General features: G+C 35.8%; 1 protein-coding gene across 1 annotated transcript in view; it reads left to right on the top strand.

The window, feature by feature from the left end:
* Positions 1 to 3,735: 3,735 nt before the first annotated feature.
* Positions 3,736 to 19,729, top strand: part of OCIAD1 (OCIA domain containing 1) — a 115,749-nt gene continuing 99,755 nt past the window's right edge. The window contains exons 1-2 of the mRNA XM_053703977.1: positions 3,736 to 3,888; positions 14,071 to 14,152. Coding sequence (XP_053559952.1) covers positions 3,826 to 3,888; positions 14,071 to 14,152 — 145 coding nt within the window. The 5' untranslated portion in view covers positions 3,736 to 3,825. The remainder of the gene's footprint in view (positions 3,889 to 14,070; positions 14,153 to 19,729) is intronic.

Raw genomic sequence — 19,729 nt, 5'->3', positions numbered from 1 at the left:
CTCTCTCCCCCCTCTTTGGCTCTCTCCCCTCTTTGGCTCTCTCTCCTCTTTGGCTCTCTCTCTCCCCCCCCCCCTCTTTGGCTCTCTCCCCCCCTCTTTGGCTCTCTCCCCCCCCCCTCTTTAGCCCTCTGCCCCCCCCCCCCTCTTTGGCTCTCTCTCCCTCCTCTTTGGCTCTCTCCCCTCTTTTGCTCTCTCTCCTCTTTGGCTCTCTTTCCTCTTTGGCTCTCTCTCCCCCCCTCTTTGGCTCTCTCTCCTCTTTGGTTCTCTTTCCTCTTTGGCTCTCTCTCTCTCCCCCTCTTTGGCTCTCTCCCCCCTCTTTGGCCCTTCTCCCCCCCCTCTCATGCTCCCTCTCTGGCTCTGTCTTAATTGAAAGCCTTTGCCTCTCTGGCCACGCCCCCATCGCGGCACCCCGTCTGGCCACGCCCCATCACGGCGACACCCGCCCGGCCACGCCCCAATCACGACGCTCCCGTCGGCCCCTGACACTCCGCTTCAGCCTTGCTCTGTGCTGAGTGTCAGGATCCAAACAGCCAGGTATGTTTGTCACGTGCAGTCTCTACTGCGTATGACTGCATCTGACAAACATACTTGGCCATTTATTATATAGGATGTGAATAGTAGGGGCCAAGAATGGAACCTTGGGGAACACCACACGTGACTGGGAGAGGGAGTCACTGTCAGAAACGGAGACATATTGTGATCGATCCGATACATATGATCGAAACCAGGTTAGCGAACGATCACCAATACCTGAGTTTTTTAGTTTGAGCAGTAGTATGTTGTGGTCTACTGTGTCAAAGGCCTTTGCAAAATCCTTTGATTTTGCAAAGGCCTTTTCCCTCTTTCTTTTTTCCCCCACTCTCTCTTAAAGCTAACTTCCTCTCCACTTTTACTTTTCGTCTCCAATCTCTCTCTGCTCCTATTTACCCTCCCAGAACCTGTTTACCCTCCCAGAACTAACAGTTTAAGCACTAATGATGTTCCTACAGCCCTAGAGGAGTAACATATACTTGCCCTATCTAGTATATATAATATGCCTTCAGATAATATTTTTAGCACATAGTCCAAAATGTGTGTTTATCAATGCTGCAATAGGAGTGTACATTTTTTTCACTCACTAACTTTTACTCGCCACCATTAAATTTCCACTCGCCACTGGCTAGTAAAGAGTGGAAATTTTGAGCCCTGTGTGTATATATATACACACACACACCCACACAAAACATGTATTACACACACACCATATACCCACACACAAACATACACACACACCATATACCCACACACACACACACACACACAAACATATACACACACACCATATACATACCACCACACACACCATATACCCACACACAACATATACACACACACACACACCATATACCCACACACACACAATATACCCACAACATACACACACCATATACATACACACACACTTACTAAAGAACAAAAAAAATAAATCTAAGTATTTTGGTTGGCTCCTTTACTCCTAGAATACATTTGTTAATCCCTGACTTACTTATTCTGCAATGTGCTGCTACATTGTACCGCACTGGAGTTCAGGAAGTGGAAGGAAATTGAAAAGAGAGGAACTAGCAAATATTTCCATTGAGATAGAATGGAACAGTGACACCTGCAGGTAGAAATTAAAAGTGCAGGCAAAAAAATAATTTTAACTGCCACTGCCGTTCTTTCTGCAGAGACCCTTCAGTTTCTGCGATAAGAACGCAGATTGCAGTGTTCTGCCTTGTGGATAACATTTAAACTTTGCACTTTCCATTTTGTATACAGCAGTGTATTTAGGATTGTGATTTTACAAATTCTGAATATGCTTTCAGTTTCTGTGTAACTTTAACAAATTAGGATCATACTTTGTATGTCTTTTACAAATTAGATTGAACTTTGTATTGCCTCTATTTAAAATAAAACCGAAAAACTGTCAGCTTCTGTTTCCCACACAGCTTCACTACTTTATATGGACCAGATAATCAATCAAATATTCTCTAGTTTGGAGAGAAATACTTCACAAGGGCTGAACTCACTGAATTTTCTATGAAAAAGTGCGGAACCTGAAAGTCCCAGAGAGATGAAAGATGCCTTCCATAGAAAGTAATGAAGCACTCTGGGATACTAAAATCTCACATAGGAGAACGTAACTGAAAAACACCTAGGGCTGATATAAAGGCTCAGTTTGCATTAATTACAAATTAAACTGAAATTATTTCACTACAATTTAACTTGTGTTTGTCTATATTTTAGTATATATTACTTTTCTGTTAGTTAAAATAAATGTTTTGTGAATTTTGAGAAAACATCACCTGCATACAGCTGGCGAGATAAATCAGTAATACCAGCTTGTTTAAAATGCTTACATAATTTCACAAAAGGCAGAATTGACTATTTTAAATGCTGAAATAAAGGTAAAGGAGTGATTTATATATAAAAAAAATGTAATACACTCCAGCAGGTAAAAAAGGATCACTGGGAAAAAATTAAAGGGGATACATTTATACTGTCCCTTTAAGTTTTCTGACTTGGTTTCCTGCTGCCTTCATGGAACGTTTGCTTACCCTCGCTTTGATAATGAATTCTTTAAGGTTATGTCACCAGTAGTTTTCAAAGCTTTTGAGTCGTAAAAGCCTTTACACATATGATGGCACTTTCCTAACATTATGTATAGTGGGGATGTAATGTAAACAGTGCATAAGTTATTGTTTGCAAAAAAGGACATCAAAGCTTTCTGGATTTAAATTTTAGAGCTGATTAAACAAAATTAGGGATTGCAGGCACAGTTGCTAGGAGTATGGTGCGTACAAAACAAGGGCCTCCAGAGAGCTATATTGCTACTGTAATACACTATGTACAAGACAGAAACAGAATAGTCATATAAAATATGAAAAAACGGATTAAAGGGACATTAAACATTTCAACATTGTAATATAAAATGCTTCATTATACAATGCAAAACAACTTTCCGATATAATTTATTAAGCCTCCTTTTCCTGTAAATTATTTCCAACTCTGAAAACTGAAAGTACACATGGTAGGTTTCACAGACCTAACCTCACCATATATCACTAATTTGCAGTTTGTTGTCTTATCTTTTCTGCAAACACCAAATAATGGGATATTTTCTTATAATGACAGTGACAAGCCCCTGTCTTCTCCAAACTCGATTGGCTACTCCAATAAAGAGACCATTGAAAACAACTGCAGCACACAATTGTCTAATCTTTTCCAATACAGTACAGACGATTGGACTATTGCTTTCCCTGCTGCCCACTAACAAGTATAGCCCACAAACCTTGGTAAATCTAGTTCCCTTTACTTTGCTTTCCACATTCCTTAAATTTGTGATCTAGATTACGAGAAATGCATTATCAAACTCTTATTTCACTATTTTTAAAAATGGCTTAGAGCTTAAAACACTCAAATTCCACTGAACTGAGAATAACAATGTATCTTTATATAAATGAACCGCATATCGCATTAAGTGTGACACAAGAATGTATTTCCCAAGGAACACATTACCCGTTGCACACCATTCTATGTGACACAGTAACATAGACTAGAGCCGCGGCAGTACAATGTAACAGTTGACCTGCGAGCTAATTAGCGCCAAAAAAGGAAAGTTATGTTAGCGCTTTAGTACCAGTCTCTTATTACTCCGCGCTAACAGAAAGAACAAGAGCATCTCTGGGAACCATGGTTGTAAGTATTGCTTCCGGGTAAGGAGGATTTCCGGTACATGCTGCGGCAGTGATAGGGGAAGAAAAGTCACGTTACTAGTAGGCTAGTCTGGCTGCTAGCTGCGGTAATATGATGGCCCCTTCTCCCGGAGAGTTCAGTGAGCAGCAGTCCCAGCAGCATAAGAATGTGCAGGTACCACTGTGTGCGCCTAGGAGCAGTAATACCCTGGCATATTCCCGAGTTTGCTTGTTCAAGGGCATCAGGCACTTATCTGTGCAAGGTCAACAAAGTACACCACAGACTTGTGCAAGGGCAAAAAACTACTCATTGTTATAGACACTTACCTGTGGTGATCATCTTCTTGCAACAACATGCTATACATTATCTGTAGATATTCTCTAAGAACACCAACATGCACACAGTCACTCTATGTGATCATGATGAAATTTGTATGGCCGAGCATATTGCTGACATGTTAGTTGCAGTTAGTAAAAAGAAGCATGCGGTTACCTCTACACTTTCAAGAAGCCTATAGGTTGCACTGCACATCTTATGTCTTTTATATCTACATAGATGTAGCTGTGCAAGCAGAAAAGTAACAGTTGCAGCATAGAAATGTTACAATTTGTGCAATGTCCACCAACATCCAAAGTGCAAAAATAAAATGTTCTAAGTCTGTGTTATATGCAACTTATAATGAAATCATAAAATGTTCTAACAACAGTTTTAATCCATATAGTGGAGTTATATATAAAACGTTAAAGGGATATGAAGCCCAAAAAAGTTTCTTTTGTGATTCAGAAAGAACGTAGCAGCACTGCATGGCAGGAAATATAGCTGTCATCTAGTTCTCTTGCAAATGGATAACTTTCTTGCAGAACTGATGCCATATAGTGCTGCAGACACGTGTACAATCCTGAGTTTACGTCCTTGATTTTAAACAAAATATACTGTCACATTGATGGCGAACCTTGGCACTCCAGATGTTTCAGAACTACATTTCCCATGATACTTAGGCATTCTTAAAGGGACACTGTACCCAAATTTTTTCTTTCGTAATTCAGATAGAGCATGACATTTTAAGCAACTTTCTAATTTACTCCTATTATCAAATTTTCTTCATTCTCTTGGAATCTTTATTTGAAATGCAAGAAAGTAAGTTTAGATGCCGGCCCATTTTTGGTGATCAACCTGGGTTGTTCTTGCTGATTGGTGGATAAACTCATCCACCAATAACAAAGTGTTGTCCATAGTTCTGAATTAAAAAAAAAAGCTTAGATGTCTTCTTTTTAAAATAAAGATAGCAAGAGCACGAAGAAAAATTGATAATAGGAATAAATTAGAAAGTGGCTTAAAATTGCATGCTCTATCTGAATCATGAAAGAAAAATTTTGGGTTCAGTGTCCCTTTAAGTTTAGTCGAGCATCATGGGAAATGAAGTTCTAAAAAAAATTGTAGTGCAATCACTGTACTAAGAGAACAAGACATTTTTATAAGAGAATTAAAAGAGAAAGTTGTTAATTGTCTGCTCTATCTGAATCATGAAAGAAAAATGTTAGGTTTAGTGCCCCTTTTAATTCAGCTCCAAAGCAGAAAACTACTGGGAAATAGCTAAACACATCTGATCCACCAATCACTAGCTTGCTCCCAGTATTGCATTGCTGCTCATGAGCCTATCTAGTTATGCCTTTCAACAAATGATACCAAGAGAACAAACTGGGATTTAAAATGTTTATTTTTTTTCTGTAAGAGAAATCAAATCGTGGTACTTTGTCTGAGGAGGCATTGACTGCTAATACAATAGATACCTTTACATCTGATGGATTCAGTATAATTCTGTATATATTTTACAGGTAATCTGCCTGCACTGATAACCTTTCACTGGTTTGGCTTTAAACAAAGGGACACTGAACCCAATTTTTTTTTATTTTGTGATTCAGATAGAGCATGTAGTTTTAAGCAACTTTCTAACTTACTCCTATTATGCGTTTTTCTTCGTTCTCTTGCTATCTTTATTTAAAAAAGAAGGCATCTAAGGAGCCAGCCAATTTTTGGTTCAGAACCGTGGTCAGCACTTGTTTATTGGTGGGTGAATTTATCCACCAATCAGCAAGAACAACCCAACCCAGGTTGTTCACCAAAAAATGGGCCGGCATCTGAACTTACATTCTTGCTTTTCAAATAAATATACCAAGAGAATAAAGAAAATGTGATAATAGGAGTAAATTAGAAAGTTGCTTAAAATTGCATGCTCTATCTGAATCACAAATGAAAAAAATTTGGGTTCAGTGTCCCTTTAATGGCCTGTGAAAGTTTTTAAAAGTTTACAAAAAATGACACTCTAATCCATGTGAGTCCAGAGCAGTATTTCTACTCTACTGTGTGTTTAACTCCTTTACGGGGTTCAAAGACACAGTAGCCTAGGGTGGATAGCCTTAAAATGACACGCATAAGGATAAGAGCATATCATTTTTTTTACTATAATGGCTATTTAATTCCTTTTTTTTTTTTTTTTTTTCTAATTTTATTTTTATGAGGTAGGATTTTTACATGTACAGTAGACATTGTATGTAAACAAAGACAAATAAAACAGAGAATGCAACTACATACAAAATTCAATGATTGTCAATTTTATATAATTCTAAATATATAGACAATGAAAATTAATCTTGCTCCTCAAATTTTACAATAATTTTCATGTAATCTGTTTTAAAACGTGCTGCTTAGATCCAGCACCTTAACGGTTTAGATGAATAACCCCAAAGAAGAAAAAAAAAAAGTAGAGAAAAAGAGCAAGAAGGAAAAAAAAAAGGAAAGGGGTTCTCTCTATATCCCATTCCCTCCACCCTCCACTCTGCGTTCATCTAGAAACGTCCATTGACCTCGAAGCATATATTCTATCAACAAAATAGTATTTGGAAAGGGAGATAGAACAAGTTTCTGAAGGCTTATTTCTTGAACTATTATAAATGTTTCCCATTTCTGTATAAATGCTTTTAAGCGACTTTCTGTAAGAGATAAAGTATCTATTTATTCTAGTATTAGGAGATTGCGTAGCTCTGACTTTAATTTCTCTAGCATGAGAGCTTTTCGAGACTTCCATAGTTTTAATATTTTCCTGCCCAACAAAATGGATAGGTTTAAAAATTTAGTGTCTCCTTTATATCTAAATCCATCCAAAATGAAGATAACATCTTGTATTTCAAGTATAATCTTAATTTGGATTACATTGCTTAAAGGGCCACTAAATCCAAATTCTTTCTTTCATGATTCAGGTAGAGAATACAAATTTAAACATTACAATTTACTTCTATTATTTATTTTTCTTCATTTTTTTAGATATCTTTAGTTGAAGAAAAAGCAATGCACATGGGTGAGCCAATCACACGAGGCTTCTATGTGCAGCAACCAATCAGCAGCTACTGAGCATATCTAGTTATGCTTTTCAGCAAAGAATATCAAGAGAATAAAACAAATGAGATAATAGAAGTAAATTAGAAAGATGTTTAAAATTGCATTCTCTTTTTAAATCATGAAAGAAAAAATGTGGGTTTCATGTCCCTTTAACCAGTTAGATAATTTATGCCAACATTTTCTAATTTTATGGCAATACCGGAAACAGTGTAAAATATTTGCCTTTCTATTTCTACATTTTATGCAGAGAGCTTCTCCCATTTTGGTTATTTTAACCATTCTATCTGGAGTTCGATAAACCATCTGAATTAATTTAATTTGGGATTCCTGATTATATGTTGCTAAGGATGCTTTATTCTCCTAATGCTCTGAAATATTACATTGTCTGCTAAGTCTGTACCTAGTATTTCGGCCCACTTAGAATGAGTTCTTTGCATTATTTTCTCACTTTTTATATTCATTAGGGCCTTGTAGGTAGAGGAGAGAGAGAATAAATTCCGCTTCTGAACTGAATAAATTTTTTTTCCATAAATATGGAACTCTAGTTATACCCAAATAGTTTCTTACTTGGTAATAGGCAAATAAATGACTATTGGGAATCTCAAATTCTTGTTTAATATTCTGGAAAGTTTTAATCAAATTATCTTGTTTATTTATTAATTGAGAAAGATTTTAAGTCCTAATTCTGCCCAATTCATAAAAGGCTTGGTTGTGAAGCCTGCTATAAAGAGAGGATTTCCCTGTATGGGGAGATATTCAGATACCAAAAAGTTAGATCCGCTGATTAAGCAAATATCTTGCCAAGCTTTAATATATTCTCTAAAAACAGGCATCTTTTTACATAATAGAGGTAAGTCTTACCTGAATGTGTGCTTGTGCTATTTTCTGTTTGAGTTCCACGTCCTCATAATAATTGCCTGTGATTAGCCAATCGATTACAAATTTTGCTAGAGAGATTTTATTATAAATCATAAGATTTGGTAGATTCAGCCCACCTTTTTCTTTGGGCATTTGCAATTTTTCCAAACTTAGCATTGGCTTCTTACCTTGCCAAAGAAATTTAATTAGGTTTTTATTTATCATTTGTATATCAGAGTAATATAGAGGAAACGGGATAGTTTGCATTGGATAAAATATTTTAGGAAATATAATCATTTTGAAAATGTTTACTTTAATTTAGACCACCTGGCTTAGAGTATAACATATCTGATTTAATTTATCTCTAATTTTGTCGCATACCAAAGCTTTGGGTGAGAGGGATATTTTAATACCTAGATATTTAAAATTATTTCAAACTTCTCAGAAGGGGTGAGATATTATAGAGTGTTTACTAGTAAGCCATAATAATTCCTATTTTAATTTTAAGATTGGATATCAGAGCGCCAAACAACGTAGGCAGGGTCTATGGGCAGATAGTCAAATACCAAAAGGTAACAATAGGTTGAAATAATATGATTTAATACATAAGATAAAAAAGTTGGTACATTTAAAATTATACAACAATTAGTCATGGATCCATGTTACACTTTAAAATATATATTGAAACAATAGGAACAATTTAAAAATGCTTGTAGAACAATAAATAACAAAAAAAAAAAAAAATCTAACAAATAATGTCTATCGCTTAAAACTTAAATTCTAATATGTGAATGCTAGGAGCGCTTATGCACACTCTATTTATAAAAACAATAGGTTACAATGCACAGGTGGATAGATTCCAGGTTGCTTGAAACCGGTGGATGTGAAATGTAAGTGGCTCCAAATTAGGGTTTTGCCTATGTGTTTATCCAAAATTGTGTAACTCCTAACAGGTGGACAAAAAATGTTACAGGAATGTCTAGAACCTGAATTCAAAATATAAGACCTGAGGTTGTGCCTATGTGTTTATCCAAAAAGGGTGTAAATCCTAACAAGTGAAAAAATGTGAGAAAAATATTGCAGGTGTGTCTGAACCTTATTTTCAAAATAAACAATGAATTCAAAATAAAACGATATACAAGTGAATTTTGACAAATCAACTAATGCAAACATAAAGCATAAATAGAACCAAAAAAAACAACAGCACAACTTTAACGTGTGTTCAAATGTGTTTCTGCTTGCAAACTGTGATGTGATGTGAACAAATATCTGTTATAAACACTGAATAGTGGCAAAACTTTGTGATTGGATTAAAATTGAACACAGGCTCTAAATTGATACCCTAAATTGATACCCTAAAATACAAATCTAAAGGGCTCAGAGTTGCTGAGCTAGATATAAGGGACTTGCTCAAAGAGCCTCGAGATGTTAATTAAAAGAGACCATATAACAACAGTGGGTTAAAAAACGGATGATATAACATAAAATGCTTAAAAGTCCAAATAAATATTCAAATTGGATAATAAGAATCTTGCTATAGTCTGTCTCAATATGGATCCCAACTGCTGATTATGTAGAAATCTTCTTGGGCAGTAGTTAACAAATAATTCCAACTTGCAAGCAGAAACACATTTGAACACACGTTAAAGTTGTGCTGTTGTTTTTTTTGGTTCTATTTATGCTTTATGTTTGCATTAGTTGATTTGTCAAAATTCACTTGTATATCGTTTTATTTTGAATTCATTGTTTATTTTGAAAATAAGGTTCAGACACCCCTGCAATATTTTTCTCACATTTTTTCACTTGTTAGGATTTACACCCTTTTTGGATAAACACATAGGCACAACCTCAGGTCTTATATTTTGAATTCAGGTTCTAGACATTCCTGTAACATTTTTTGTCCACCTGTTAGGAGTTACACAATTTTGGATAAACACATAGGCAAAACCCTAATTTGGAGCCACTTACATTTCACATCCACCGGTTTCAAGCAACCTGGAATCTATCCACCTGTGCATTGTAACCCATTGTTTTTATAAATAGAGTGTGCATAAGCGCTCCTAGCATTCACATATTAGAATTTAAGTTTTAAGCGATAGACATTATTTGTTAGATTTTTTTTTTTGTTTTGTTATTTATTGTTCTACAAGCATTTTTAAATTGTTTCTATTGTTTCAATATATATTTTAAAGTGTAACATGGATCCATGACTAATTGTTGTATAATTTTAAATGTACCAACTTTTTAATCTTATGTATTAAATCATATTATTTCAACCTATTGTTACCTTTTGGTATTTGACTATCTGCCCATAGACCCTGCCTACGTTGTTTGGCGCTCTGATATCCAATCTTAAAATTGAATCCACCCTTGGCAACTAGGTGCCTATTTATTAGAGCTGGAGGTCTGTTGCGTTATAGTTGGCGCTTAGTTATCACCTTTCCACACATTTAATTCCGATTTTAACTCATTTATTTTATATCCAGAAAAAGATCCGAAGTTTTGGATTAGTTTAAGTACAATGGGAATATATGTATGTATGTATGTATGTATGTATGTATGTAGCTTTTTTCATAAATAAGAGATCATCCACATAAAGAGAATTTAATACTTCCTTATCCATCACTTTAATGCCTTCAATATTATTCCTTATTGCTATTTCCAAGGATTCAATGGCTAGTCAAAAAAAGTAGAGGTAAAAGGGGGCACCCCTGCTGCGTGCCCTTATATAGTGTAAATGGTTCTGATGTAGAAAAGTTAACTATTAGGAAGGACATTGGCATATTATATAAAGATTGTATTAGCTTAAGGTATTTATTTTTAAAACCAAATTTATATAGGCTTGTAAACAGATGATCATAGGTAATGAATTCAAAATCTTTTTTTTAGCATCTAGAGATAATAATATAGAGTTATTCAGAGTTATATCCTTGCCTATCTGTTCTTGAGTATTTTCGTATGATCGTATTGTAAAAACTTTACGTAATTGCAAATAGATGATCTACCTCTTATAAATCCCAATTGATCTTTATGGATAATAATGTTCATTAAGTTTTGCATTCTGTTAGCTATAATTTAAGTCAGAATCTTATAGTTTTTTATTAAGTAAAGCAATGGGTCTATATGACCCCATATTTTCCGGATTTTTATCTGTTTTTAATATTAATGATGTATATTACTGTATAACATTTTTGGATGATTCCGTCCCCCTTATAAGATAATGATTATAAAGGTTTGTTAAGGTAGACCCTTTGAAAAAGCAGACTTGAAAGCTTAGGAGCCGGCCCATGTTAGGTTCAGCACCTGGGTAGTGATTGTTGATTGGTGGCTAAATGTAGCCACCAATCAGCAAGCGCTATCCAGGTGCTGAACCAAAAATGGTCCGGCTCCTAAGCTTTCAAATCTGCTTTTTCAAATAAAGATTCCAAGAGAACGAATAAAATTTGATAATAGGAGTAAATTAGAAAGTTGGTTAAAATAGCATTCTCTATCCGAATAAAAAAAATAATTCTGGTTTTAGCAACCCTTGAAGAATTCCAGATTTATAGTTAGCGACCTTGCAAATTTCAGTTAAATGTGTTGAATCCTTCTCTTGAAAAACAGCATATAACATGGAAAGCTTAAAGGGACAGTCTAGTCAAAATTAAAGGGACACTGTACCCAAAAAATTTCTTTTGTGATTCAGATTGAGCATGAAATTTTAAGCAACTTTCTAATTTACTCCTATTATCAATTTTTCTTCGTTCTCTTGCTATCATTATTTTAAAAAGAAGGCATCTAAGCTTTTTTTTTTGTTTCAGTACTCTGGACAGCACTTTTTTATTGGTGGATGAATTTATCCACCAATCAGCAAGGACAACCCAGGTTGTTCACCAAAAATGGGCCGGCATTTAAACTTACATTCTTGCATTTCAAATAAAGATACCAAGAGAATGAAGACAATTTGATAATAGGAGTAAATTAGAAAGTTGCTTAAAATTTCATGCTCAATCTGAATCACGAAAGAAAAATTTAGGGTACAGTGTCCCTTTAAACTCATGTTTCAGATAGGGCATGCAAATTTAAACAACTTTCCAGTCTACTTTTATCATCAAATTTGCTTTGTTCTTTTGGTATTCTTTGTTGAAAGCTAAACCTAGGTAGGCTCATATGCTAATTTCTAAACCGTTGAATGTAGCCTCTTATCTCATTTAGACAGTTTTTTCGCAGCTAGACAGCACTAGTTCATGTGTGCTATACATATAACATTGTGCTCACTCTTGTGGAGTTACTTGTGAGAAAGCAATGATTGGCTAAAATGCAAGTCTGTCTAAAGAACGAGATAAGGGGGTAATCTGCAGAGGCTTAGATACAAGGTAATCACAGAGGTAAAAAGTGTATTAATATAACCATGTTGGTTATGCAAAACCTGGGAGTGGGTAATAAAGGGATTATCTATCTTTTTAAACAATAAACATTTCAAGTAGACTGTCCCTTTAATTGAATTTGAACTTGCCCAAGGACAGTGTCTTTTCCAATATGGAAGTTTAAATGAACCTTTGCCAATAAAACTACTCTATAGTAATCTGCTTTATATTGACACCACATTTAGAAGTATGGGGTTGAAAATGCTTTTTATTGGGTCACCACCCTACCTTATTCATTTCAGTATGAACAGGCATCACTGGACAAGCATTTTGGCATTTGTTTAAAACCACAATTGTTGGCAGTGTGTATATGTTTAAAATGAATATAGCATATTTGCAGAAAATTTTGTTGTTTTAAACTAATATTTTGTTTTAAACAACTTTCTAATTTACTCCTATTATCAATTTTTCTTTGTTCTCTTGCTATCTTTATTTAAAAAGCAGGAATGTAAATCAGCCAGCCCATTTTAGGTTCAGCACCATCAATAGCACTTGCTTATTTGAGGCTTACATTTACCCACCAATAAGCAAGCATAACCCAGGTTCTAAACCAAAAATGGGCTGGCTCCTATGCATCACATTCCTGCTTTTTAAATAAAGATAGCAAGAGAACAAAGAAAAATTGATAATAGGAGTAAATTAGAAAGTTGCTTAAAACTGCATGCTCTATCTGAATCATGAAAGAAAAAATTTGGGTTTAGTGTTGCTTTAAGTATAACATTTGGATTAAAGTGAATGTAAAGTTTAATGAGAATGTGCCCGTTTTTAAAAATACTCCTAAAAACAGGGGCACTTTTCATTCATTTAAACTTTACATTTAAGAGTTTTTTTTAAACTACTTACCTTTTTTCCTTATGACAGCAGACAGGCAATCCTCCGCCTGCTTCTCATGCTGTACTTAGCATATTGATGACGAATCCGGCTTCCTCCAATCATTGCGTGGCCTCACGAGCTGGACACCTTGGGGTGCACGCAATGATTGGAGGAAGCCGGATTTGTCATTGCTGCGGGAGAAAAATCGCCGGTCTGTTGTCATAAGGAAAAAGGTAAGTAGTTTAAAAAAACAAAACGCTTAAATGTAAAGTTTAATGAATGAAAGTGCCCCTGTTTTTAAGAGTATTTTTAAAAACCAGGCACTTTCTCATTAAAGTTTATATTCACTTTAAGAAAGCCAACAAGGACCTGTAAGACAGAAGCTAAGTAGCAAAAGTGAAATTAAAGGGATATAAGAACTTCTTTTTTTCATGGTTCACATAAAGTGTACAATAAAAAACAAACAAATTGCTTATGTTACATTTTTTTTCTCTTTTTTTTTTTATTCTTTCTTAGAGTTTATACCTAGTAGGTTCAGGAGGGTGCAATGTGTGTGGCGCACTATATGGCAGCAGTTTACAACAATGGTATTCACTTTGTAGCACTAGATGACAACATTGTAAAAAGCACTTGTGCAAAACTGCTGCCATATAGTGCTCCAGATAAGTCTGGACCTAGGTTTGCAAAGGACGTGCGTTTACTGCTATCTGTGTTGGAGGTTTATTAAGTTTCCACATTAGATGATTTTGTATTCTTTTGTATGTTTTGTGCTTTACATTTTACATATAATGTGTGCAAAAAGGTTTTCTTATATTTCAAGTCATGATATGAAATCCGTGCTAAACCTGCATTTAATGACAGTTTTTTGTGTTTTTATTCTAAGACTCCAGGAGTTGGTTATATCCCCACTGAAGATGAGAGAAGAACCTTTAGAGAATGTAATTCCGAAAGCTTTTGGTACAGATGTAAGTTATTTAAATCCGTTCTAACATAAGGTGACTACTTTCTTTTCTCTAATACAGTCTATCTTCTTTATAAATCACCCACAGAACACGGTCTAGAATTGTGCACGTGAATGCAAAACCAGGTGTCACCTAAATTTAAAGTGACAGCATTAGCTTTGGTAACTTGCTTTATTTTGTTATTTGGTAGAACACTGTGTTTTTGTTAATGTATGCATGATTATTTTATAATTGTTTTTTGGGTTAAAAGGGCTTTCTCTCTATCTCTGTTTTTCTTTCTTTCCCTCGTCTATATTTGCATGATATTAAAATATTGGTCGTTCATTTCCTCCGTTTTCTCACTCTCTCTCCCCTTATGTTTGACCTCCTATATTTTCTTTAAGACATAGCTAGGCTGTTGTACCCCAATACACTTACCACAGACATTCTCACACTGAAGAGGCTTATCTGGTATATTTTGTTGGAAAAACGGGGATGTAAGCTCAGGAGAGTGCACGTGTCTATAGCACTATATGGCAGCAGTTTTACAAAAATGTTATCCATGTGCAAGAGCACTAGAATACAGCACTATTTCTTGCCGTGTAGTGCTACAGACACCTTCCTAGGTATTTCTTCAACAAAGAATACCGTGAGAATGAAGCACATTTGATAATAGAAGTAAATTGGAAACGTTTTTTAAAATGGTATGCTCTGTTTGAATCACAATATTTTTGGGGGTTTCATATCTCTTTAATAACGTCTATAGAACGTTATGAAAGCTCTCACATAAATAATGAAATGCTTGTCACTAATCAATACAAAGTAAGTTAACAGGAATGAAGATTTTTTTTCCCTATACTGTTTTAAAGGGGTAAGGGGCATGATTTAGCTGGAGTTTTTCCTAATTTACTTGCATTGTCTTGTAATGCACAGTCTTTTTATGCTCACACTGTGAGGCACCAGCTCCTACTCAGCATGTGTAAGAAGGCATGGTATATGCATATGTGTTTTGTGATTGGCTGATGGCTGTCATGTGATATGGGGGGTGTGGTGTTAACGTTAAAATTTGCCAGAAAAATGTTCTACTCATTTGAAATTCAAAGTCAGTATTCCTGTATTGTCTTTTTATATGATTATGCAATTCTACTGTATTTAATAGTTAAAGCTTTTTTTGTATTGTATTTGTGTACAAGGGAACCTTAGTCATTGCTCACTGGCTGATAACCAGAACTACCCTTTCTGTATTTGTGGATAGTGACATGCATCACCAACATAAAATACAATGTTTTTATTTTTTTTATTTTCTTTCATTACAAAAACATCTATTAAAAAAAATAATTTTAAAATGCTTTCTCTTAGAGGCAACCAAGAAGAAAAAAATAATTTGCTATCTCAAAGTACAGTATGTGATGAGTTTAGTGTGATTCTCAAACCATCTTTTCACAGATTAGTTTTAGCATCTTTGGCCCACCGCCTTTTCATGGTTCACCTAATAACAAGTTAATTAGCAGGAGAGCAGCTTACTGCATCTGTAAATGGATCTAGATTAATCCATTGCATGAGGAAGGGCTTATGAATCACATCGTTTATTTCTAATTTATTTTAGAGCTGATATGGTCATTGGAAGTAGCAATCTAATTCATCACATAGGTACCAAACATGAAAATCTGTAATCATTGACCTTATGTAAAGGCAAATGCATTAATAAGCTGCTGTTTGCTGCTGTTGTTTTATAGATTTTAAGATTGATAACACTACTGATAATGTAAGCATTTTAGATACAATTCCCATTTATTTTGTTTAGCTTGCTGACATCTTATTTTTTGCTGTAATTTCCTAGTTAATTTAGAAGCAGTAATTTTGAATTTTACGAATTGAATGTACAATATATATGAGTACAATATATATGAGTACACATACAGTATGTAAATGCAGAATGTTGTGTCTGAATTTAATGGCATAGGAAAGGATATTTAAAAATGTTTAGTTGTCTTGTACATTACACCCTACTACACATCTTGATTATACTTTTAATTCCAACCCACATAAAAAATATTCACAAATAGACTTTCTTCTTACCGATTCTCAAGGCCTGTCCTTAGTTGAACAAAGGGACATCTCACCAATTACATGTTCTGATCATGCCAATGTAGCATGCTCTATACGGTGGCCTGAACTGCCTGACACCCCTTTCCTATGGAGAAAAAAAAGGAAATAATCCATAATCTAACTACATAAAGAAATAAGTCAATCTCTTGGTTGGGAAGAATAGGAGTCATAAAAATGAAAGTGCTCCCTAATATATTATATCTTGTGTGAATTGCCCATATTCCCCTTCCTCATAACTACTTAACTGGTCTCCAGACACTATTGGAAAATTATATTTGCAAAGGGATTAAACCCAGAATCTGCAAACAAACACTCTACCTTGCAAGAGAGAGAGGGGGGAGTGGGTAAACCTAATCTCCATTTTTACAGACGAGCTATTCTGCTTCAGAGATTGGTAGACTGGAGCCATAATGCTGATCAAAAAGCATGGATCAAGTTTAGACACTGTTATTCCTCAACAGTGCAACATTGGTTCTTTAGCGTGGGTTTTGCCAAAACACAGACCTACTGTCCTTTCTAGTTTTACTTTAATTGCAGAATTTTTTAGAAATTGGGATAAAATCACACATACAAGCTTTTATGTCTCCACTATACATTCCCCATTGACATCAATAATAGATAATCTAGATATTCCCCTACTCTTAATAAAACAAGGACATATTGACTCTTATGACCTGAAGCCGAACATCAAATCTGAAAAGCTTTTATTTTGTCAAATTAATATATATATTTATCTTTGTTACTTTGTTTCACTGATTTCCCTGTCCCCCCAGAACAAAAGAATCCTTGCTAACCAATCACAAACTAATATTTAGATATAGCATGAACTCTGTTTGCACCTGGGTAGTTGAGAGAGACTAAGGAAGCCTGTTCTTATCTCTTCCCTTAAGGTGAGTTAGCACTGATTCAACTTAGTTTCTGTTGCAAAGAATCTTTCTCCTATCATGATTGTTGATGCAATACTGATAATCCACTCTTTACAAACATGTGATCTGCTGACAATCTTAGGGGGTGGGTGAAGTAAACAAAAGCTTGCATAAATTGCCTAAAAGTATTAGACTAACATTTAGACACCAATCAGAAAGTGCTACACAGGTTCTGAACCAAAATAGGGCCGGCTCCTAAGCTTACATTCAAATAAAGATACCAAAAGTTGCTTAAAATTGCATGCTCTATCTGAATCATGAAAGTTTAATTTTGACTAGACTATTCCTTTAACCTGAACCTCCCTGGGAGAAAGTAAAAAGAGTACACAGCCTGCACGATCCGATGCTAAAACATGGAGCTCCTGCCATAAAATGGCTAGTCTGTCGATTGGAAGTGATTTACTACCCCATCCAGGGATAAAACTTACAGAATAGATCCCTACATACTCTGCTGAACAATCCAATACCAGGATGGAGGGATTTATGACTGTGTGGCTTGGTACCGGGCTACTAAGATAACCAGACGGAGGCATAACATAAGCTCTGGGCACCCCTCCACCTGATAACCGAGTGCGGATGGTCACATTCTGAATACATCACCGTTATCGATAACATACTAATATTCCCTCTCCCCACCATGGATGCACAGCTGGCTGCCGCTACTATTAAGGCCATGCTGGCGGGATTTGAGAAACGAATGGGAGACCAATTCGATGACCTCACCTGGACGCTACACAACTCAAGCACCAGGAAGTCTGGCAGTGCTCCTGTGGACAAATGTAAGGCGATAGCACAGACCGACATTCAACTTATGCTTCCCTCATCCCATCCTACGAGGGATGACAGTGACGCACCGATTCCTGCGGAGGAACCTCCCAGGCTCCAGCTGGTCAATTGCACTGCTGTGGCTCCGAAGACAGATCCTTTCCCTGCGGGATAGTGCTGTGGACCCCTATGAAACTTCTCCGCAAAATGACACCTATCAAAAGGGAGGGTAATTTGCAGACCAGATCTAACGGCTTTCAGCCACCTACTCTCACAAGTCACCAGACGCTTCTGTGGCTAATACAGATTACCCAGGACTCACTGAACTTTCCTTTAAGCGACATTAAGAGGGGTATCGGCTAATATAGCAGCAATTATTATTGTGATATAGTGTGATGGAGACGTGACTCTCATGGACTAGTAGTTCATACTTGCAATGTTATGGTTTCAAGTTTTACAGGTGTATTCTGTTATCTTAAATATTGTTTAGTTGCATGAGGGATTACTTTTGATAAGTCTCTGTTATATTGGGGGGATTATATTGTTAAATTAGTACTAGTCAGATCCTCCCTCACATAATTAAGATGGCGCTTTACACACCAGAAGGACTCTCCCTCACCACATTGGTGGCTGAGGCCTGGCTGCATGCAGCCGGTGCGGCACGGTCTTGGCTGCGAGTGCCTTTCTCTAATTAATAGTCTACTTTAACTACTAACTGCTATAAAATTAGCCTCTTTCCACTTCTCTTAGAATTATTTATGAACATATTCCTTTTACGACATGAGCTCACTAAAACCATTATTCAAAGCAACCAAGCCCATACCCACTCCCCAGTACAATATCTCTATATCCTACTGTACCTGAAATTTGTCTCCGCAACTTTATAGCATTATAAGGGTGAACCCTCTCTCTCTGACCGCATAGCCATGCTGTCATTTGAGACCTCTCTTTCATGAAATTAACCCTGCGCAAGTCTCAAATTAATAAATGAGGCATATATAACCAGTTCAAGGCTATTTTAAATTCCCAGCTTGGATGTACTAAATCATTATCTCACTAACTATTTAATGTTCATGGTCATATAGTATCAGCAGATCCGCACTATTCGAGATACACAAGCCCATCACAATATTATAATCTATAGTTGTTTTTAATGTCTAAGGGCAACATTCACATCTGCTATTTCATTCCATTCTATTGTTATATATGTTAGACACGCCATAGTTATGCATCTTGGAGTCATCCTTCTGTACAACAAGATAATGTTATAACATGAGGTATGCATAACTATTTGTGATGTAGATCTAATTTATTACCTAAAACTTAAGTTTGATGTATACTTTCTAACCCTATAAGTACAACTATATTGCCATTCGCCCTTCGGCCATTACGTAACACTTTTATCTCATATAAACAATCTTTAACACCCTAAAGTCCAAGAGTGGCCAGGACAATTTACTAATTCCCCTCACTTTTATTATCTCAACCCAGGTAGGTCCAAAAGTGACCCTCTGTATAATATGGGGACCATAAGTCAAAGATTAAAAACCGAGGTTTCATTGCTATATGCTCCAGTCACCTATGTTTGCCATAGGCTAGTTTCTTTTATTGTTAATCTTATATATCATACTCTAGACATAGTATTATAGCCCATGTTAGCAGATACTCCCATACCACAGAAATCCCTCTGTTATACAATGCCAGCTCTCATTCATATGTATAGCACCACTAAGGTTTAGACATGGCGCTTATATTTGCAATACTTGTGTCTTTATGTTTATACTCAAGTTTATATTTCTCC

Source organism: Bombina bombina, chromosome 2, assembly GCF_027579735.1.
Source record: "Bombina bombina isolate aBomBom1 chromosome 2, aBomBom1.pri, whole genome shotgun sequence".
In the NCBI taxonomy this organism is placed as follows: Eukaryota; Metazoa; Chordata; class Amphibia; order Anura; family Bombinatoridae; genus Bombina; species Bombina bombina.
This window is presented reverse-complemented; position numbering and strand designations above follow the sequence as displayed.